The sequence below is a fragment of the Rhinoraja longicauda genome, chromosome 40, assembly GCF_053455715.1.
Source record: "Rhinoraja longicauda isolate Sanriku21f chromosome 40, sRhiLon1.1, whole genome shotgun sequence".
Taxonomy (NCBI): domain Eukaryota; kingdom Metazoa; phylum Chordata; class Chondrichthyes; order Rajiformes; family Arhynchobatidae; genus Rhinoraja; species Rhinoraja longicauda.
In genome coordinates this window covers 9,666,684-9,690,271 of record NC_135992.1, presented here as the reverse complement: position 1 = coordinate 9,690,271, position 23,588 = coordinate 9,666,684, and the positions used below count along the sequence as shown (strand labels likewise).

At 45.1% G+C, this 23,588-nt stretch overlaps 1 protein-coding gene and 1 non-coding gene across 3 annotated transcripts in view; one reads left to right on the top strand and one right to left on the bottom strand.

The window, feature by feature from the left end:
- The first annotated feature begins 1,753 nt into the window (after positions 1–1,753).
- trnaq-cug (transfer RNA glutamine (anticodon CUG)) lies at positions 1,754–1,825 on the top strand. The gene has a single exon. It is a non-coding gene; the product is annotated as a tRNA-Gln (tRNA).
- An 11,344-nt stretch (positions 1,826–13,169) lies between these two features.
- ep300a (EP300 lysine acetyltransferase a) overlaps positions 13,170–23,588 on the bottom strand; it is a 92,027-nt gene continuing 81,608 nt past the window's right edge. For both annotated transcript variants that reach the window (XM_078430689.1, XM_078430691.1), the window contains 3 exons: positions 21,005–21,166; positions 19,021–19,302; positions 13,170–18,238 (listed from right to left, as the gene is read on the bottom strand). In XM_078430689.1, the coding sequence (XP_078286815.1) occupies positions 15,920–18,238; positions 19,021–19,302; positions 21,005–21,166 (2,763 nt within the window). In that variant the 3' untranslated portion in view covers positions 13,170–15,919. The remainder of the gene's footprint in view (positions 18,239–19,020; positions 19,303–21,004; positions 21,167–23,588) is intronic.

The window sequence follows — 23,588 nt, the reverse complement described above, 5'->3', positions numbered from 1 at the left end:
GAATGTGGGTGGACACGGATGACTGGGAACTGTACTGCTGACCAAAGATACTATTGCTGCCACAACAGCCTGACTGCGGGAGAAGACGGCAGGAGAAGGGAAAGACATTGTGGCCTTCCATCGCAGTGAGGAGAGGACTGGAGGAGACTCACTGTGATGGATGTTTCTTTGATGGATGTTTCTTTTTTTTTTTGTGTTTTTGGGGTTGAGTAATTTTAATGCCTATTTAATGCTTTTATTGTTGGACTGTGTTTTTGGGGATGTGTAATTTTAATGCCTATTTAATGCTTTTATTGTTGGACTGTGTTTTTGGGGATGTGTAATTTTAATGCCTATTTAATGCTTTTATTGTTGGACTGTGTTTTTGGGGTTTTTGGGGTTGTGTAATTTTGATGCCTATTTAATGCTTTTATTGTTGGACTGTGGGTGACTGAATTTCGTCCAATATTGGATGACAAATAAAGCTATCTTGAATCTTGACTTGTGCTTTCGTGAAAGAAAAGTGGATACAGTGAGCAAAAGCAGCGCGGTGCACGTTTCAGCAGATACAGCGGCCTCGTTTGAATGTTTCTAACGCAGGGCGAGATATTTCGTGACCAACCAGACAGGAAACACACACAAACACAACGCAGATCCTGCTTATTCCGGGTTGCAAACAAAAAAATGGCCACGGGTTCCTCCAGAACCGACTACCCTGCAGAGTGCCAACACCCCACACCCCCTCCCCTCACACACCACCCTCTGTACAAGGGGAGGGGACAATCAACAATCTCCCCTCCCTCCACACAACTACACTACCCCCTATAGATTTATTCACCCCTCTCCTTTCTCGACAACCTCCCCCCTGAAAAAATGCGTAGGAAAATAACTGCAGACGCTGGTTTCAAATTGTAGACAGGAACAAAATGCTGGAGTAACTCAGCAGGTCAGGCAGCATCTCAGGAGAGAATGAATGGGAGACGTTTCAGGTTGAGACCCTCCTTCAGTCTTCAGTAACCCAGCGGGTCAGGCAGGCAGCATCTCAGGAGAGAATGAATGGGAGACGTTTCAGGTTGAGACCCTCCTTCAGTCTTCAGTAACTCAGCGGGTCAGGCAGGCAGCATCTCAGGAGAGAATGAATGGGAGACGTTTCGAGTCGAGACCCTTCTTCAGACTCGACCCGAAACGTCGCCCATTCCTTCTCTCCCGAGATGCTGCCTGACCTGCTGAGTTACTCCAGCATTTTGTGAATAAATACCTTCGATCTGTACCAGCATCTGCAGTTCTTTTCTTACACTTCTTCAGACTGATGTAGATTAATGCCCTCCCTCTGCACTCTAACTCTCCGTAGATTCACCCCTCCCTTCCCTCCACACACGACCCCCCTTGTGGATTCAACCCCCCCCCCCCCCCTTGTATATTCACCCTCCCCTACCCTCTATAAATACCGCCTCCCACCGTCTGGAGACTCCTCCCTCTCCCTCCCCACACACGACAATGTAGCCAGCAGCGTCCCCGCTGTAGCCGCGTCGCCTCTCAACTCGCTACATTACACATTGCTACACTCGCTTCCCTGCTGTGCCCGGGAGCCTGGTCCCCGACAGCAGCCAGCCTGTGCTCTCCAGCCAGCCTTGATCCAGCCAGCCTTTGCTCTCCAGCCAGCCAGGCGTCTCCAACGACGAGTGGGACTAAACTTCCCGAGTGGCTGACGGTGGAAATTGCGGCTCAGTCGACTTGTCGAGTCTTCAGCAGAGCGGTGCCGAATCTCACGTGTGGTTCCATGGTGTAATGGTTAGCACTCTGGACTCTGAATCCAGCGATCCGAGTTCAAATCTCGGTGGAACCTGTTCTTTTTGATCTCGCCCATTAAAATTATTTTTTTAGCGTTTTCCATCCGATAAAATATATTAAAAGTAATGCGTTAATTTCAAATCTTTAAAGATATCTTTCAAACTAACACATGCATAAGACAAAATGCGTGCAAATATGTACAAGGCCGCATTTAGATCTAAATCTCTAAATCTAAAATCTAGTCAAGTCAATTTTATTTGTGCAGCACATTTAAAAACAACCCACGTTGACCAAAGTGCTGTACATCAGTTCAGGTACTAAGAAACGAACATACAATGGTACACAAACATAACAGCACATACATAAACAGTTCACGGTGCCCCCCTCAGAGGGCCTCAAACACTAGGGAGTAGAAATAGGTTTTGAGCCTGGACTTAAAGGAGTCGATGGGGGGGAGGGGGCAGTTCTGATGGGGAGAGGGATGCTGTTCCACAGTCTAGGAGCTGCAACTGCAAAAGCGCGGTCACCCCTGAGCTTAAGCCTAGACCGCGGGATAGTGAGTAGCCCCAAGTCGGCCGACCTGAGGGACCTGGAGATAGAGTGGTGGGTTAGAAGATTTTTGATATGGAGGGGCAAGCCCGTTTAGGGATTTGTATGTGAATAGGAGGAGCTAGAAGTTGATTCTGTACCGTACTGGGAGCCAGTGGAGAGAGGCCAGAATCGGGGTGATGTGGTCCCTTTTACGGGTACCCGTCAGGAGTCTCGCTGCGGCGTTTTGGACCAATTGCAGGCGGGACAGGGATGATTGGCTGATCCCAGTGTATAGGGAGTATTTAGAGTATTGTGTTCAGTTCTGGGCACCATGTTATAGGAAAGATGTCAAGCTGAAAAGGGTACAGAGAAAATTTATGAGGATGTTGGCAGGATTAGAGGGTCTGAGCGATAGGCAGAGATTGACTATCTCTGGAGGAGGAGGAGGAGGAGGAGGGTGGATCTTATAGAGGTGTATCAGATCATGAGAGGAACAGATCGGGTAAATGCACAGTTTCTTGCCCAGAGTAGGTGAATCGAGGACCAGTGGACACAGGTTTAAGGTGAAGGGGAAAACATTTAATAGGAACCTGAGGGATAACTTTTTCACACAAAGGGTGGTGGGTGCATGGAACAAGCTGCCAGCGGAGGTAGTTGAGGCTGGGACAATCCCAACATTTAAGAAACAGTTAGACAGGTACATGGATAGGACAGATTTGGAGAGATATGGACCAAATGCTAGCAGGTGGGACTAGTGTAGCTGGGACATGTTGGCAGGTGTGGGCAAGTTGGCCCATTTCCACACTGTAGCACTCTATGACTAAACTCAAAGAATAAACTTAAAGAAGTGGGTCAACCTTCCTTTTACCAAATTACTACAGGCTGTCCCCATTTTACAAAAGGGCTCCATTCCCGAGAACCATTCACAACACAAAGTCACAAATGAACACATTGGGGTGGCAGAATGGTAGAACTGCTCTTACAGCGCTAGACACCCAGATTCGATCCTGACTAAGGGTGCTGTCTGTATGGAGTTTTGTACGTTCTCCCTGTGACCGCGTGGGTTTTCTCCGGATGCTCCGGTTTCCTTCCACACTCCAAATACCTACCGGTTTGTTGGCTAATTGGCTTCGGTAAAATTGTAAATTGTCCCTAGTTTTAGTGGACTGGTCAGCATGGACTCGGTGGGCCGAAGAGCCTGTTAACACGCTGTATCTCTAAAATATAATCTATCAGAAACAGTGTAGAAAGGAACTGCAGATGCTGGTTTATACTGAAGATAGAGAATCCCGACTCCCGACCCGAAATGTCACCTAATCTTTTTCCCCAGAGATGTTCCCTGACCCGCTGAGTTACTCCAGCATTCTGTTTATCTTCTGTATTTACTGGAATGTAGAAGAATGAGTGGGGATTTCAAGAAAAGACACAAATCTCTGACAGGACTGGAAACTGGATGTGGGGAGGATGTTTTCATGACTTTGGGATCTGGAGGGATGGGTCATAAGGTCAGATTACAGGGTAGGAGAGTTGGAGAAATGTATTTTCTCAGAGAATAGAAACATAGAAAATAGGTGCAGGAGTAGGCCATTCGGCCCTTCGAGCCTGCACCGCCATTCAATATGATCATGGCTGATCATCCAGCTCAGTAGCCTGTACCTGCCGTCTCTCCATACCCCCTGATCCCTTTAGCCACAAGGGCCACATCTAACTCCCTCTTAAATATAGCCAATGAACTGGCCTCAACTACCTTCTGTGGCAGAGAATTCCACAGACTCACCACTCTCTGTATGAAGAAATGTTTTCTCATCTCAGTCCTAAAAGACTTCCCCCTTATCCTTAAGCTGTGACCCCTGGTTCTGGACTCCCCCAACATCGGGAACAATCTTCCCGCATCTAGCCTCTCCAACCCCTTAAGAATTTTATATGTTTCTATAAAATCCCCCCTCAGTCTTCTAAATTCCAGCGAGTACAAGCCTAGTCTATCCAGTCTTTCTTCATATGAAAGTCCCGCCATCCCAGGGATCAATCTGGTGAACCTTCTCTGTACTCCCTCTAAGGCAAGAACGTCTTTCCTCAGATTAGGAGACCAAAACTGCACACAATACTCCAGGTGCGGTCTCACCAATGCCCTGTACAACTGCAGTAGAACCTCCCTGCTCCCAAGCTCAAATCCTCTTGCTATGAATGCCAACATACCATTCGCCTTCTTCACTGCCTGCTGCACCTGCACGCTTGCCTTCAATGACTGGTGCACCATGACACCCAGGTCACGTTGCATCTCCCCCTCTCCTAATCGGTCACCATTCAGGTAATACTCTGCTTTCCTGTTCTTATGGAATGGAGAACCTCGGAAATTGTCCATCAGCAGCCAATAGTGGCAACTAAATTGCTGGAGAGAGTTCAGGTTAGATTTCATGTTCTCCCTGTAGCTGTGTGGTGTTCCTCACATATCCCAAATACATGCAGGTGGGTAGGTTAGTTGGACTAACCTACTGACTTCTCCATTGATGGGGAAGTGTGAGGAAAAGTTTGCAGGAGAAATGGGAAATGGGACCAAAACAATCCATTAATTTGCCTGAGGAAGGGTCCCAAGCCAAAACATCACCCATCCATGTTTCCCAGCGATGATGCCTGACCTGCTTAGTTACTCCCAGCACTCGGTATCTTTTTTTGTAAACCAGCATCTGCAGTGCCTCGTTTCTACAGTACATTCATTTGCTCGGCTCCTATCCCCAAGTCATAGCATTAAGATCCTCTTTCCTTATTGATTCCTTATTTTTTATTATTCTTGGGATGCTCTCACAATGAACACAGATACATATAGAACTGTGCAGCATAGGACGAGACCCTTTGGCCATGATGTCTGTGCTGAACATGATGCCAAATTAATCCGATCCCTTCTCTCTGTACATGATCCATATCGCTTCATTCCCCCAATATTCGTGTTCGCTCTAAAAGCCTCTTAAACATCAGTTGTGCCTGCCATGATCATCATCCCTTGACAGCATGTTCCAGGAACGCACCATTCTCTCCAAAGACTTTCCCCTCTCTGACCGTAACACTATGCCCTCCAGTATCTGGCATTTCCATCCTGGGAAGAAAATTATAACCCTCTGCCTTATGTTTTCCTTCCATAATTACATACCATATCCCTTCTTTACCCTCTTTCTACTTGTGTTGCTACTTTATGGAAACCAACAGCAAGGCAAGGCAGGTCCCCGAGAGGGAGGATGATACAAGGTCCATATCCCCTTTACATTGCCAAAACCAAACGTAGACTGGGCACTCATTTCGCTGAATAACTTCGCTCAGTCTGCCTGATCTCCCGGTTGCCAAACACTTTAATTTTCTGTTAAATTAAAGTTTCTGGGCACTCACATTTCGGAGGACCTAACATGGTCCAATAACACTGCTGCGCTGGGCAAGAAGGCACAGCAACGACTGTTCTACCTAAGAACACTGGAGAAGTCTGGTCTACCCCAACAACTGCTGACGACATTCTAACGCTGCACCATAGAGAGCATCCTAACATATGGCATCCCTGTGTGGTACCTCAGCTGCACGGAGGCAGAGAGGAAAGCTCTTCAGCGGGTAGTCAATAGAGCTCAGAGGACCATCGGAACACAGCTACCAGCCTTGGAGGGCATCTACAACACACAATGCCTCAGAAAAGTCACCAGCTTCCACAAGGACTCTTCACACCCCTGCCAACAGTCTGTTCGAACTTCTACCATCGGGCAGACGATACAAGGCCATCTACGCCCACACCTCCAGACTCAGGAACAGCTTCATCCCCAGGGCCATAGCTGCTATGAACCGGTCCTGCTGAGCCGGATGGTCACATCGCACAGTGATCCGGCACAGATCTACTTGCACTTTATTCTGTTTTAAAACTGTTCCAATTTGTTTCATTGGGTTGTTTAAATTAACACTGGCTAATTAAATTATTGCATCGTATGGGAGGCGCATTCCCAATCTCGTTGTACCCCTGTACAATGACAATAAAGATATATTGTATTGTATTGTATTATAATTCCCCTTCCCATTCCCACACTGACATTTCTGTCCTAGGCCTCCTCCATTGTCAGAGTGAGGCTAAACACAAATTGGAGGAACAGCATCTTATGTTTTGTTTGGGCAGCCCAGTGGTATGAATATTGATTTCTCTAACTTCAAGTAACCCCGGCATTCCCACTCTCCACCCTTCCCCTATCCAAGTCGCACCAGCTTCTCGTTCTCACCTGGCAAACAGTCAAGAATGGCCTATTTCCTTTATTATTACTTTTTTGCATATCTTTCATTTACAATATTTGTTCTGCGTCTCTCTACATCACCATCTATATCTCTCATTTCCCTTTTCCCCAACTCTCAGTCTGAAGAAGGGTCTCAACCCTAAATATCATCCATTTTTTGTCTCCAGGGATGCTGCCTGTCCCACTGAGTTACTCCAGCATTTTGTGTCTATCTTCCCCTTCAAATAACGTGGCTGAAAATTCAGGGGAGGAATGTGGCCGAGAGAGATTCGAGGACCAACATTGAAATTTGTTAATTAAAATCCATTCCGATGTGCATTTTATCTTACTTACTTCTGGTGAATTTCTCGCACATTGTCAAAGCGCAGGAGTTTGCACTGGGAACAGCTGCCATGATCAGGCATTCATAGAGCAGATATCTCTTGACACGACACAGAGGAACAGCAGGTTTAATTAGACTCCCCCACAGCTATGACGTCCAAATAATATCAGAACCTCGAATGCCCTTCTCCCTCTGTCCCCAGCTGTGAATTGATGCTTCGTGCCTCTCGCCAGCCACCAGTTGCTGATAGCTTTCAGGCCTGAATGTGTAAAAACCTCTCCCTCCCGTGCAGTTCTGGTAGTCCCGTTACAGGAAGGATGTGGTGGCTTTGGAGAGGAGAGTTACCAAACTGATGCCTGGGTTAGAGGATATTAGCTAGAGGGAGAGGTTGGACAGACTTGGCTTGTTTTCACTGGAACACTGGAGGTTAATAATAATAATAATAATGCATTACATTTATATAGCGCTTTTCAAACACTCAAAGACGCTTTACAGGGATTTCTAGAACATAGAGAAGTGAGGTTAAGGAGGTAGAAGTATGTCAAATTATGAGAGGCATAGATTAGTTTAGTTTAGAGATACAGCTTGGAAACAGGCCATTCGGCCCACCTAGTCCACACTGACCAACAATCACCCGTTCCATGTCCTACACACTAGGGACGATTTATAGAAGCCAATTAACTAATAAATCTGCACGTCTTTGGAATTGTGAGGAAAGCGAAGCACCTGGAGAAAACCCACGTGGTCAGAAGGAGAAAATATAAACTCCGTAAAGACAGCACTCATAGTCAGGATTGAACCAGGGTCCCTGCCGTTGTGAGGCAGCAACTCTACCACTGCACCACCGTCGAGTCTAGGGTAGATAGACAGAACCTTTTCCCCAATGTGGAAATGTTAAAGACTAGAGGGCATAGCTTTAAAGGTGAGAGGGACTAACTTTAAATATGTGTGGGGCAATTAAATTTTTTAATTTTAATTTTTTTTTACACAGTGGTGAGTGCCTTGAAGATAGGGGCGGAGGCAGCTACGATAGTGGCTTTGAAGAGACTTTGGATAGGCACCTGGATATGCAGGACTGGAGGGTTGTCCAGACGGATGAAATTTGGTGTTGGCATCAAGTTTGGCACACTGTGGCTGAAAGGCCTGTTTCTGTGGTGTACTATGTTCTTCCCAAGTACTTCGGGATTATTTACACCCATCTCTAAGTGAATTCAGTCTGAAGATGGGTCTCGACCCGAAACGTCACCCATTCCTTCTCTCCTGAGATGCTGCCTGATCTGCTGAGTTACTCCAGCATTTTGTGAATAAATACCTTCGATTTGTACCAGCATCTGCGGTTATTTTCTTACACTCCATTATGCTAATCGTTAATCCACATCAACTGACCAATACCAAATTCAACAATTTCAGTGGCTTGCTTTTTCTGCATCAGAACTGGACAGCTCTACCATGGAGTACTGATCTATAACGTGAACTGTTTTTCTTTCCATTGACACTACCTGGTCTGATGGGAATTACCTATATCTGACCTCCATTTCACAGCTTTTACATACTCCTTTTCCTACCAAATACATAACCTCATAACTGTGCAGAAAAAATAATCTGCTTGCCCATTTCACTAGCCTGAACCTCTATGGGGCAGTATTTTTTTTTTCTTGATCACTATTCATATTTCCAATTAGGTGCAAACATTGAAACCATGGCCTGGATATGCCATAACATGGCTAATTTATTCTCCTCGGAAACAAAATGTACATGCATTTTTGTAACATCTTTTATGTCTTTTTCAGAACTTTAAAGTGGCGAATCACTTTTGAAGCGCAGTCACTGTTGTAATGCAAGCAACACAACATCTACTGAGGCCACAGTAAGAAGTCACAAAGGGCATAGTAAATGACCAGATAGTGTTTTCATTAAGGAGTATCTGCAAGGGACAGCTCACAAAGGAGCACGAAATACACTGATAAATGTATCGCAAAGAACTGCAAATGCTGGTTTACAATTAAGACAAAGAGCTGGACTATCTAGGCAGGTAAGGCAGCATGCCTGGAGAAAGGGACTCGAACCAAAAACGACATTCTCCAGAGATGACGGCTAGCCCGCTGAGTTACTCCAGCACTTTGCTTTTTACAGAGATAAATATTGGGAAGGATTTCTCTTCCAGCTGCTAATTTTACATCCGCCCGAGGTGCAATAAGGGTTCAATTTATCATCTCATTTGATAGTCTCCTCTATAGGTTATTCACTTTGGAAGTAAGAATAGAAAGGCAGATTATTATCTGAATGGTGTCAAGTTAGGAGGAGGGGGAGTTCAACGAGATCTGGGTGTCCTAGTGCATCAGTCAATGAAAGGAAGCATGCAGGTTCAGCAGGCAGTGAAGAAAGCCAATGGAATGTTGGCCTTCGTAACAAGAGGAGTTGAGTATAGGAGCAAAGAGGTCCTTCTACAGTTGTACCGGGCCCTGGTGAGACCGCACCTGGAGTACTGTGTGCAGTTTTGGTCTCCAAATTTGAGGAAGGATATTCTTGCTATGGAGGGCGTGCAGCGTAGGTTCACTAGGTTAATTCCCGGAATGGCGGGACTGTCGTATGTTGAAAGGCTGGAGCGATTGGGCTTGTATACACTGGAATTTAGAAGGATGAGGGGGGATCTTATTGAAACATATAAGATAATTAGGGGATTGGACACATTAGAGGCAGATAACATGTTCCCAATGTTGGGGGAGTCCAGAACAAGGGGCCACAGTTTGAGAATAAGGGGTAGGCCATTTAGAACGGAGATGAGGAAGAACTTTTTCAGTCAGAGGGTGGTGAAGGTGTGGAATTCTCTGCCTCAGAAGGCAGTGGAGGCCAGTTCGTTGGATGCTTTCAAGAGAGAGCTGGATAGAGCTCTTAAGGATAGCGGAGTGAGGGGGTATGGGGAGAAGGCAGGAACGGGGTACTGATTGAGAGTGATCAGCCATGATCGCATTGAATGGCGGTGCTGGCTCGAAGGGCTGAATGGCCTACTGCTGCACCTATTGTCTATTGTCTATATATATATTACATCAGGATTGTTGTGCAGTGCCAGTCCAGATGGTGAACTCAAGGATACAGATATACTGTACACCTTACAATGGCTGATGCAATCTTGAGAACCACACCCACCCCAAGAATAAGTGTCAAAAACAGAGGAGAAATTTTAATTGCGAGGTTGTGCATGGCACTATTCGAGTTTGCCATCAACGTAGATATCATGTCATTTGTTAGTGAATTGAAGGAAAGTTATTGAAGGATAGAAGACCAAGATCTTAAGTGAAAGGTAACACAAGCATGGGGCATGGTCCTGAGTTCACTTATGTTTCTTCTGGTATTTGCCCAGGTAGTCTGGTCAGTGCAACTTACCTGGAGGGACCAAGGATGTTGAGGGACAACCTCAATGCCTTTACCAGTGTTGCTTGGCGGTGTTTGCAAGAAGGTTGCCAGCCAGACGCTGCCTCCAGCCGCATCTTGATTGGAATGGGGTTTCTACATTCAATTACCCAAGAAATACGGGCCAAACGCAGGCAAATGGGACAGGTGTAGATGGGACATGTTGGTTGGTGTTGGGCCGAAGAGCCTGTTTCCACACTATATGACACTGTGTGTTAGTAAATTAAAACACTAAAATGTCACTAACATACACTGCAACGGAGTTAAAACAGGAACAGAAAATGCCGGGAGACCAACACCATTTCTGGAAAGAGTAGTAGAGTTAACATTTCAGGACAAATGGCTGCAGACTTTTGCTTTTACTTCATACTCGTTTTTGATTTTGAATTAAAACAGGTTCTACTTACCGTCTGTTCCTTTCCATGCGTTATGTTCCATGTTTTGCACAACGCAGGCCCAGCAAGTGTTCTTCCCAGCCCGAGAGCTAGGAACTCTATGCAGGTCTGCATTGTTCCTTCAGAGTGCATGCACAGCAGCAAAGAGACCACGATTATTGCCAACAGACTTTGGGGCGCATTTAGAGTTGTAGCAACATAGAAAATAGGTGCAGGAGTAGGCCATTCGGCCCTTCGAGCCTGCACCGCCATTCAATATGATCATGGCTGATCATCCAGCTCAGTAACCTGTACCTGCCTTCTCTCCATACCCCCTGATCCCTTTAGCAAAAAGGGCCACATCTAACTCCCTCTTAAATATAGCCAATGAACTGGCCTCAACTACCTTCTGTGGCAGAGAATTCCACAGACTCACCACTCTCTGTGTGAAGAAATGTTTTCTCATCTCGGTCCTAAAAGACTTCCCCCTTATCCTTAAGCTGTGACCCCTGGTTCTGGACTCCCCCAACATCGGGAACAATCTTCCCGCATCTAGCCTCTCCAACCCCTTAAGAATTTTATATGTTTCTATAAGATCCCCCCTCAGTCTTCTAAATTCCAGCGAGTACAAGCCTAGCCTATCCAGTCTTTCTTCATATGAAAGTCCCACCATCCCAGGGATCAATCTAGTGAACCTTCTCTGTACTCCCTCTAAGGCAAGAACGTCTTTCCTCAGATTAGGAGACCAAAACTGCACACAATACTCCAGGTGCGGTCTCACCAAGGCCCTGTACAACTACAGTAGAACCTCCCTGCTCCTAAACTCAAACCCTCTTGCTATGAATGCCAACATACCATTCGCTTTCTTCACTGCCTGAACGAAGTGCAGGAAACCTAATTTTTTAAAAAATCTGCCCAAATAGCCAGTTTCAATTCTATTTTCTGTGCAGTTTAGTTTACCTTAGAGATACAGAATGTAAACTGGCCCTTTGGCCCACCATGTCCACATCGATCACCAGTCACCCATTTACACTAGTTCCATGTTATTCCACACCCGACACACTTGGGACACTTTACAGCGACCAATTAACCTACAAACACGCACTTCTTTGAGATGTGGGAGGAAACCGGAAACCCACATGGTCACAAGGAGAACGTGCAAACTCCTCACTCAGACAGCACACAAAGTCAGGATTAAACCCAGGTCTCTGGTGCTGTTAGACCAACCCACTGCATGACACAAGTGGCCCAGCATCTGAGAAGCACATTTTTCTAACAGCCTTTTCACATAGAAACAAAACTCAGCTGCAATCTAATTTCATTGCAAGTTCTTTGGTGCAGAAAAGGTTGAGATTCTTCTTGAGGAAATAAAACCATTTAACTTAAACCAATAGAAAATTAAAGCATCACATGTATTTCCACAAGCTAGATGCAGGCTAACATTCTGAACCACTCATATAAGATGTGTGTGGTAATGGAGAGAATGAAACCCAATATTTCAGCAATCAAGCTGACCACTTTTGACACTTCATTAATCGTCCATGGGCTGAAATTCACGGCCTTCATTTATTGTCCACGGAGAAAATTCTGATGAATTGCTGTAACATGTACATGGACAGTAAGTAGCTTCCTTCACCATTCGAAGCATCAGCTAAATAATTGGAAGTACTTTCCTGAACCAGCCCCAGAACTCCTAATGCTTTCGTCAAATGTTTTTGAGTCGATTGCCAAGTGTTAATCTAAGTATAATTCGCTCTGGACGTTTTTTGTTGGGACCATGACAAAATGTGCTCATAAACACAGGCCCTTTGGCCCACCGAGTCCACGAGCAATCACCCATTCACAGTGGTTCCATTATCGCACTCTATCATCCGCCCCCTGTACAATTTACAGGGGCCAGTTAACCCACAAACCTGCACGTCTTTGCCATGTGGAGGAAACCGGAGATCATAGATGAGATTTTAGAGTGAATGCGCAAACTCCACACAGACAGCACCCGAGGTCTGGTTTAAATCCTGGTGTCTAGCGTGTGAGGCTGCAGCTCTACCAGCTCTGCTGCTGCACCAAAATATTAAAGATTTTGTATTGGAATCTCAAATCTACCTCGTTGGTCACTTCAACCAAGGTTCTTAAACGAGCGGGGGGGGAAAAATGACCAAATTATGGTCACAAAGTTTTGGAACATTGTTAAATAACATATGATCTTGCATTATTGCATCCAGATAGACCGAGAAGCGGTGATCGGCAGCATCAGCATGGCACATAGTGTTTAATAACGCTACTGAGCTTGAGGTTTGAAAGCAAAGCGCATTTGACCTTTTATACCAGTGCAGAATCAAAAAAAGTCCCATTTTCCTTATAGCTCTGCAGTTTTTGTTTGCTGTTGTGCATCTCTCTGCAACAACATGGGAACTCTACTTATCGACAAAGACTTGGTGCAATAATAAAAATGATTCCATGGTTTTATCATGAAAAGTTCCAAGGACATGCACAACTTAGCACGGGATCAATGATACACCGGAATACTCTGTACAAACTAAATGAAAAGTGATCATAATCTGTTTGGTGGGCAGCAGAAGAACAAACTGTGCTTGTATACCAATGTTAAATTTTAAGATAGAATCATATTACAGTCAGTTCATTTTCATAACATTGTTAAATAATACATAAACCAGAACATATTCTTCTCCAACTGTACATTTTTAAAGGTCTTTGTATCTTGAAGGTAGCCTTGCGTGTGCGCTCATACATGCTCTCACACAACAGTGCTGGTTTTGATGGGGTTGAATCCCTTCTCAGGGAATGGCCAATCTGTGGGACAATCTTGCCAAAAAATCACATTCAAGTACCATAATACTTTACTATATATCTGCAGAGGTACTGAACTTTCAATGCTTTCTATGCAGTACATGTGCAGTTAACAAGTTTTGATGCTTTTTGGGCAGCTGCAACGGAATAGAAAAATGATATCACCAGAGTAAGGAACAATCTGCTGGCGGAACTCAATGGGTCATGCAGTGTCTGTGGAGGGAAATAGGCAGGTGATGTTTGGGGTCGGGACCCTTCTTCACATGAGTGGAGGAGAGGATGAAGCTCACCAATCTCTGAAACAGATGCTGCCTGACCAGCTGATTTCCTCCAGCACTTTATTTTTTGCTTAGGACTCCAGCACTTTACTGGAGCACTCTTTTGCGTTTGTCGTGTGACCACTTTTCTGGACGATAGCCTAGAGAATGTTTGCATGAACAATGGAAAATTGGTACAATAAGCGTGTTGATAACGTCAGGACAATTGCTGAAGGATATCTTTCCCTCCTTTTACATGATGAGCAAGAAACATTCCTTTCCGTCCAAATTCAATGCCGCATTATTGATTAATAGCAGGATCGTTTGGGAGAATGAAGAAACGATAAATGCTGAAATCTTGAGCAAAATATAAACTGCTGGAGGGAATATAGCAGGTCAGGCAGAATCTGTGGAAGGAATGGGCAGATTATGTTTTGGGTTGGAATTCTTCTTCATCAGTCTGTCCATTTCCCTCCAACAGATGCTGACCGACCCACCGAGTTCCTCCAGCACTTTGCTATTGGTAGACAGTACACACAGGCCAAACATTGTGCTATATGTTTTGAAATGAGGACAGGTTCAGACACACCTTTTGTGAAGTTCTTCACAACCAATAGATTCATTTTTTAAAACACAGAATAGATCCAAGATGGATGACTAACAATCACATGGACTTTGGTGAAGACTGCTGAAGGTTGAATGTTGACCAGGGCACAGGGAAACTCCCTTCTCCTCAGGCATCTTCTAACATTCCTTTGGCAGAATGTCTCCAAAGGCAGCACCTCCAACAATGCTTCAACTAATACTGCATCATCCCAATTATAATTTAATCACGAGATTTAAATTCTGAACATGACTCGAGGTAAATGGGCTATCAACTGAGCTAAGTGGATACTTTACAATAAAAGATCAGAGCTGTAACCTGTTTAACCTTCTTTATCCGGTTGGTATTTGTGCAGATTCTGAAAGCAGATTTTCTCCTCAAAACTTGCAATTCGATATTTTTCCTCCCTCTTAAACAAGGGAAGGTTAACTTAAAAATGAATAGTTGGAAAAAATTCTATCCCAATAGTGTCTCAGTCCTGGGGATCAGTGGAGGAACACCATTTGGGGAGGTTTTTGTTAAAACATCCCCGTCTTCTGTCATCAGCCCTCATAAATCACCCGGAAGAATTTGCAGATCACCTGATTAGGGCTCGCTGTCCACCAACGAGACCACAGGATGAATAATCTGCAAATCCAGACCACCAAAAGAAAACACAATTTTGTTCTACGTTTGCCTGAGAAGCACCATAACATGCGGAGAGCATCCATTAAAAACAGGCCGTGTCGCTGTTGCACACAGTTTATTCAACAATATGGTAAATAAGAAAGAAATCAATTTTAGCAGTCTATACAGTGATCCAAAGTTCATATTTATAAGTAATTATCAATAAATTGCATGATTTACATGTTTCTGGATAGGTTTTTTCTCTTTTTCTGCTTGCCCATTTTCAAGTTTTACACAGAAGTCTGAAAGAGGAAAAACCAAGGGATGTTTTCAATAAAATCAGCCACACAGTTTTTTTTTCTAAAGGATCCTTCGATCGTCTCACCAAAAAAAAAAAAAAAGTAAAATGTCACCATTAAACTGAAAAACCCCACAATATTCTACATCCGCAGGACATTTGGCAGCTGCCAGTTTGTGCAATAGTCTCTCGATCTACCTGTACAAATTATTAATACTTTGAAATTTCTGTTCAAACCCTTGTATAGAAATGAAAAAAAATTAAGGGAAGAAGGGGGTACACAAGAAGTATGGTAATCCACTGTCGTCAAAAAAACAAGTGTATACAGTAACGCAGGCTGTATTTTCTCTGTGAAATGCTTTGCATTAATGGACAATGCTTACAAGATTCTTTGAAGTTAGAAAATAAAAATATGGATTCAACTCTCCTTTTCTTAAAAAAAATGTAGGTATGGGCAATCTGCAATTGAAATAACAGAATAGGAAAACAAAAAAAAGGACTGGCTGTTGACCAGTTATAACAAAAAATATATTCTTTGTATAATATCATCCCTCAGTTTTTTTTTCCTCAATAAATTGCAGTTTGTTGAATTCTGGGACAATTGTCCTCCCTAGAAATTTCAAAATTGTTTTTCAGTACAAAAACCCTAAGTAAAGACGAAAAATGAGAATTTGCTCCCAAAATGCTACAAGATGTCTAGTGTATTGTGATTAATGTTTGTGCCTGTTAAGTCCGGGTTGTCAGAACCCAAGCCAAGGTCACTGGCGGCACCATGTAAGCCTGCCATTCCAGGGTTAGCAAGTTGGGAAAGCATTGCACTCTGGTCCGGAGCTGTAAAATGTCCTTGATCCATTGGATTTGCCTGGGCAGCTACCATTCCCGGATGTGGGGAGTTAGTCTGTGGCGAGACATGATGTGGAGACGGTTGAGGTTGCATCCTGGGCGACGGGCTGGAATGAGGTGGTTGGGACTGCGGGCGCGGCGAAGGCACGGGCTGCGGTGACCGTACCTGGTTGCTAAGAGAGGATGGGTGCTGGCCCTGGAGGTGAGGTGACTGGGCCTGGCCAGGGAGCATGTGCTGCTGCGGACTCATGGAGTTGGACTGGGCTGGAGAACCCATCTGCTGCTGCTGCTGCTGCTGCTGCTGCTGCTGCTGCTGCTGCTGGAGAATTCGCTGCTGGAGAGCCTGGTGGAGACTTGAAGTGACCTCTGCCCCCATTCCTGCTTGCGGAAGTTGGCTCATCTGTCCCATGGGTTGCCCCACTTGGCCCATGGCTCCCTGCTGCATGGGCATATGATGCTGTATCCTCTGTTGCTGCTGCTGCTGCTGCTGCATGGGATAACCAGAACCTTGAGGTTGTTGGAACTGATTAGCCATTCCAGCGGCCATGCCAGGGCTCGATTGCTGTTGCTGCTGCTGCTGCTGCTGCTGCTGTTGCTGTTGCTGCTGCTGCTGCTGTTGCTTCTGCTGCTGTTGTTGCAAGAGCTGTCTTCGCATCAAAAGCTCCCGGAACTGGGAGTTCATGCTGGGATGGCTCATGTTCATGGACTGTCCTTGTGCATTGATCCCACCCATGCTTTGTTGCTGCTGCTGCTGTTGCTGCGGCATGTTGGGCCGTTGGACGCCAGACTGCATGGGGCTCATGTTCTGCATGCCTGGGTTGACGTGAATGACTTGCTGTCCCTGAAGACCCTGCTGAGCCTGCATCCCTGGCTGGGGCTGCATTCCTGGCTGCCCCTGCATGCCTGCCTGGCCCTGGCTTCCTTGATACCTGGCTGCCCTTTGCTTGATGAAAGCGGCCATAAGCAGGGGATTGGAGCGGAGAATAGCAAGCACTTGCTGTTGCTGCATTGGGGAGCTTGGGGACCTGAGAGTCCGCAGTAAGTCCTGCAGGGCTCCCTGGGGAATGGCACCTCGATTGGGCTGAGGCACTCCAGGTGTGACTTGGCTCATGGGTGGTGGTGGCTGGGGTTGCATGTTCATTTGCAGGGCTTGCTGGGTCATCTGCATGACTGGTCTCTGCATTCCTTGTGGATGCTGCTGACTCTGGGCCATTCCAGCTTGGGCCCACTGTGCCTGCTGCATGCTGGCTGGTCCCATTCCCTGATCTGCATGAGTGGGGCCTCTCTGCGCCTGCTGTGGGTTCATGCTCATCCCAGCCATCTGATTCATGGGCGCAATGTGGGGATTCATTACGCCGGGCCGTTGGAAAGGCTGCTGCTGTGCCATCAAACGCTGAGCATCAGCTGCTCTCTGAATCTGCAAGGCCATTTCCACTGCAGCTGCTGGTGGTGGAGGCTGGGCAGGTGGTGTGGCTTGGGTTGCAGATACTGCCGGACCAGTTGGCTTGCCTTGAGGTATAGGGGTCTGCGGTTGACTTCTTGCAATGGTGTTGTAGGGAGGCATGTTAGACGGTGGCGTAGGCTGGGGCTGCGGCTGGGGCTGTGGTGGAGCTGGGGGTTGGGGTTGAGGAGTCTTTGGGGTGCTGGGCTGCTGTCCTGTTGGTGTAGTGGGAGCAGTGCCGCTCGGGGATGGCAAGCTTTGCTGCCCGACGCCACCTCGCTGCATGGTGGCCATCCTCCTGCGGAGCATCTGGGCTTGCTGTAAACGGTGCTGTAGCTGTTGCTGACGAAGCTTGTGCTTGATGTTGAGACAGAACGGCACAGGGCACTTGGTCTCTTGGCAGTGCTTGGCATGATAGCAACAGAGTGCAATAAGCTGCTTGCAGATTGGACAGCCGCCGTTGGTCTTGCGTTTGCATCCCTTGGTGTGCTGGACCACTCTCTTCATCTTCTGGCAGGAAGGCAAAGAACAGTTGGCATTGCGGCACTGGCACGCATGGACCAGTGACTGAATGCAACGCTGTATGCTCAGCCGCCTTGAGTCTCCAGTGCTAGCTTCTGAACCTTGCGAGTTGCTCTCATCATCCAGGCCAAGGCCGAGCTTCTCCATCTTGTGTTCATGTCCTTTAGTGTTATAGCAGTTGACACAGAGGTCATAATCCTAGGGCAAAGAAAAACAAGATGGTTCAACAACTCTTGCAACTTAACTGGTGCACAAAATCATTGATTCTCAAATGATAACCCTGAAAACTTTATTTCACAAACAGCAACGGGATTACGGTTGTGCAAATTTTGTTTGTGTTACTTTGAATTTGGGAAGTTTGATGGTGATTTAATTATACTTAGAATGAGGAGTAATCTATGGGGGTATTTGCAGAGAACTTGCAATACTTCTGGCTGGAATACGTAAAAAATTACACAAAGGGTGACAGAATTCTCATGCCTTAAAAGGTGAAAAAGTACAGGAGCAATTAAAATTGTCAAAAGTGTGAACAAGGGGTATTAAGGTAAATTATCAAGTGGATCAAGGATAAATGGAACCAAGGTACAGATCAACCATTGCTTAAAGAATGGAACAGGTTTGAAAGGCTGAACAGCTAACAAGTACTTTTGACTCCAAGACAGTTTAAATTGGTAAAAGAATGAGCAATTGTTAGTCTCAGTGAAACATTCCAGAGCGATCTAATTCCTAATCTAAGTAATGGAATGAGTAGCCATAAACCCTGGCTTTATAATCCCAAACATATGTTTTGATTGAAGATGCAGGATGGAAACAGGCCCTTCGGCCCACCGAGTCCATACTGACCACCCATCACCCGTTAACACTAGTTCCATGTATTCCCACTTTCTCATCCACTCCCTGCACTCTAGGGGCAACTTTACAGGGGCCATTAAGTTACTGGAAAGAGTGAACTGGAATTGTAAACTAACACTAGTACGCACCTCACAAACAGTGCAGTGCCACCTGGTCTCCACGTGGTGTTTGCACTCATTGCACGTATATACAAAGCGATCCTGGCCCTGGTTGTGAAGCTCCACCAGCATGCACATGGTTGACCACTTGGCTCGTCTCAGCGATGAGAACTCCATGTGCTTATCCCTTGCCAGTGTCAGAAAGGCATCACGTCCATCCATCAGGTCACAGGCGATGAGAGGATCAGGATCTAGGATGGTTGGCAATGAGTTTGAGTTGGGACCCGCAAGCAGGCGGATCACAAAAAACACCTGTGGAACAAGATCGATTAGACAATTAGAATTCAAACCAAGCATCTTCATCATTCACAAATAAAAGCCTTTTAAATTTTTTTTTTTATTTAGTGCAGGTACAAAGTACCTAACTGGTTGAGAATTATTCTACTGGGACTAACAGACATCTTACTGCCTTATCATCAAAATAATTCTCAACGTAGCATTATAGTATGGCCTGAAATGCATTACATCGACTGGTTCCAGTTGTTCATCCCATGCACAAATTAAGTACTTCCAGATTTCGTCCTAATTCTATTTTTAAAAAAAAATTTTGTTAGCAGTTAACAGATTTAAACCTTTTGTCCAACCAAATGCCCATTTTTATTTATTTTCAGTTTCCTTACAGATTGCAGTGGACATTAGATTTATTAAAGTTTGCAGTGGAATGTTTTAAAATCAATGCAATGCGTACAGCTTAATTTGTCTGAAAAGTGCAGAGGGCAAGTATATTTCTCTCAGCCAGAAGTATATTTCTCCGTTACCAAAGGAGTTTAAATTGGCAATGGCTCAACTCCTTGAAACATACAAGGGAATGGGCCTAATGGTTAAATCTGCAGAGGTAAAGGTTCTCTACCGACCACATCAGCTGTACAACATCACACTCCGACAATAAAGATCCAGGAAAATATTTCCATTCTCCTTCGTACAGGAGCCTCCTCCCAGTGAGGGCAGACATTGATGATGAAATTCTGCATCGTGTTCAACGCACCATCATAAATTTTGTTGACAGAGGAAATGTATCTGAATATTAAGCCCAAAACTGTAATTAAGCTCCATGGCCTTTCCCCCCCACCAAGCTTCTGAGTAGTAAGAACAAAGAGATAGAACCACCGTATCCCCACAAAACCCTCCAAATCCTCTGACAGGATATGTGGACCAATGTCCACTCCCAAGGCAACATCCTTTGCATTCAAGTCCTTGCTACCTGATGAGCAGGCCAACGTTGTTTGGATGCCCAACCTCAGACAGCCTATTCTGAAGCCCAACACAAGAGGAGAAAGACCAACGTTCTCAAAACCACCTTGGGAAATAAAACGCAACATCTCAACCGAGTCCCGAGAACCTCAGACCTAAAATGTCGGAGCAGTAAGAGCCACAAATCCATTTGTCTGGAGCCAAGAAGCCCAAAGAAAACGGTGGAAGGAGCTCACCTCCCAACCTACTCAGCTTCCCAGCAAAGCATCTCCTCACCTACCTGTGGCAGGCTCAGCAGGTCCCACATTGGCTTCATCAGCCACTGCAGAGCTCAAGTGGAAGCAAGTCATTCACAACCTCAAGGGACTAGCCAGGGGAAGGTCTTTCTTGTTGCAGCATGAAAACCGAGCATCTATTTTAATGCAGGGACTATCATTGCTATGCATGCCTTCATACAGCAACAGAACAGTAAACACCAGCACCACTGCTTTGGTTCAAACAAGCTAAAGTAGCTCAGTGGTAAATTCTGTCTGCATAGTTTGTCCATCAAAAAAATGTTTCGATAAATGTTCATGGTATGCAAGTGTCTTCTCACTTAACCTTGAGGGTGTGTGGATACATATTTTAGAAATCTAATGGGCACAGAAAGAGGAGGAAATCAGAGGGGCAGCATATTCTTTATTTGATACAAGGAGACATGCATAACTAATGGAAAAAATCAGCAATTACATACAAAAAGACTACAGGAACAGCAGAAACATACCTCCTTGTGCTTTTCCATGGTAGCGTAGAGTTTCTGGGAGAGGTCATTAGACACATTGGGCATCCCTGGTTTCTTCTTGTTTCCTCGACTCAGGCTACTCTTATTCTTGCTTGTTTTCTTATTATTCTTTTTCTTTGCATTTTTGCTGTCTCCCTTTTTCCCCTGGAAAAATGCAAATTGACAGTCACAAATTTTTGGTGTTTATTTTAATTTTGTAAAGTTACATCAAACGCAAATTCACGTCAACCCAGTTCTCCACTTGAATGGAGCAGACAGGAAGAATTCAGGGCAGAAGTGAAGCCGACCTGGCAATAAGACGGGTCTTGCATATCCATTACCTCCTTATACGCGATGCTGTTTAAAACAGTACAGCTGAAACATATGCCAGAAAATTACCAGCAGATCTCAAAGTTCAGTAAGAGGGAGCATACTTCAGGTACTGCAGTAGTACCTTTGTATTGTGACATTTTCATGCAAGATAAGGTAATGAGAATCATCATAGCTGGTCAGTCTTTGGATAAATTAATATAAATGTTACTTACTTTCAATAAGAATAGAAGAGTGCACATCCAGTGTTTTGTTTTACAGAAGTGCAAGGGTGGTTCTTTTCACAAGAACATAACAATTTAAAACATTATCGAAGCTTCATATCTTATTACATTCAGACTTAGAGATCCTAAGAAACCCATGAGTATGGTTTTACACTTTAAAAGCCAGAATTAATCTTTGTATCTTAAGTGGACCAATGTGTGCTAACCAGGTTTAAGTTGCTCAAAGCAACTTCCATCTCAGTGTTCTGAAGTTCAGTGTATGCTTGGTTTAAAATGTAAATTACAGAATAGAATAGAATTTCACAAGCAAAATAAGAGACACAGTGCGGAAACAGGACCTTCGGCCCACCGAGTCCGCACCGACCAGCGATCCCCGCACATTAACACTATCCTACACACACTAGGGACTATTTACACTTATGCCAAGCCAATTAACCTACAAACCTGTACATCTTTGGAGTGTGGGAGGAAACCGAAGATCTTGGAGAAAACCCACGCGGTCATGGGGAGAACGTACAGACAGCACCCATAGTAAGGATTGAACCCGGGTCTCCGGTGCTGCAAGGCAACAACTCTACCGTTGCGCCTCCGTGCCACTACTGCAGTCTCTTGGTTCAAGATCTCCATGACTGTGATGAGGCAAGGTATATTTCCCAGTCAAACAGTAGGCATGCTTTTAGTTGTGGTATCTCAACCCCCCAAAGCTGAGAAAGAAATGCCTACAGCTCGGGAAGCAATATATCCTTTGATTTCAGTCTCTGCAGCAATGCCCAAGATGGGGGATTTATTTTCAGTTTTGAGTGTCAAATCTTTTCCAAGAGGGGCAGATTAAACTGTTCATGTGAAACATGACACCAACCTGTCAGAAAGGCGTCTTTTGGTTTAACTGTGGTAAATCAGAATTAGTTGAGAAACTTAGTATGGAATGAAGGCTCAATGATTTCAACATGTTTTTTATTTAAACCATTTGGGTTTAAATGTGGAATGGGAATTCAAATGTTCAGGGCTGTGAGGTGCGTCAGATCAGCGATAGAATGGTATATAATTTCCCTGGGTGAAGGGCCAGATTGGCAACACATGATTTCTGATGGCCACTGATGTGAATCATTGCTCATATCTAACCACATACCACCAGTTTGTGATACTTCTGTTACTCTCTTTGCAGACACTACTACAGGGGTACTAGAATGTATTAGCAAATGTAGATTCAGTTGCATCTCACAATCAAACAGCATGCCATCTATGCTTTCCTTTGTTAAAATACAGGTACTGTCGCTAATTATTGGACCTGTCAGCTTGTAGACTGTCAACATGAACACAGTCCACTCATGCACTCATTCAATCATGCAGACCTAAAGTCAGTTCTCCCGAAACTTGAACAACACATAAGATGTGCTACCAGGGGGAAAAACACACTAGACAAGGTTTATTCAAATATTAAGAAGGGTTTCAGGTCAGCACCACTACCACACCTGGGGCAGTCAGATCACCTGTCCATATTCTTAACTCCAGCATACACCCCACTCAGGAGGAAAGCTCCAGTCACCATAAAGACTGTTAAGACATGGCCTGAAGGAGCTTCCTCGCAGCTGCAGGATTGCTTCGAAAGGACCAACTGGGATATTTTTGAGGATCAGGACTTGGAGGAGTATACATCAACTGTACTCTGCTACATCCAAAACTGTGTTGACAATGTCACCGTTGACAAACGTATCCGGTTGTATCCCAATCAGAAGCCCTGGATGACAAAGGATGTCAGGTCTCTCCTCAAGGACCGTAACACCGCCTTCAGGTCTAGTGATAGAGCTCTATACAGTGCTGCTAGAACCAACCTGAAGAGAGGCATCAAGGATGCTAAAGCGTCCTACAAGAGGAAGATTGAGGACCACTTTACCAACAATGACCCACGGCGGGTATGGCAAGGAATCCAGCACATCACCAACTACAAGACCAGCAACCGCACGACTGCCGACGGCGACGCCTCGCTGGCAGAGGAACTTAACTGTTTCTTTGCTCGTTTCGAGGTGAAAGCT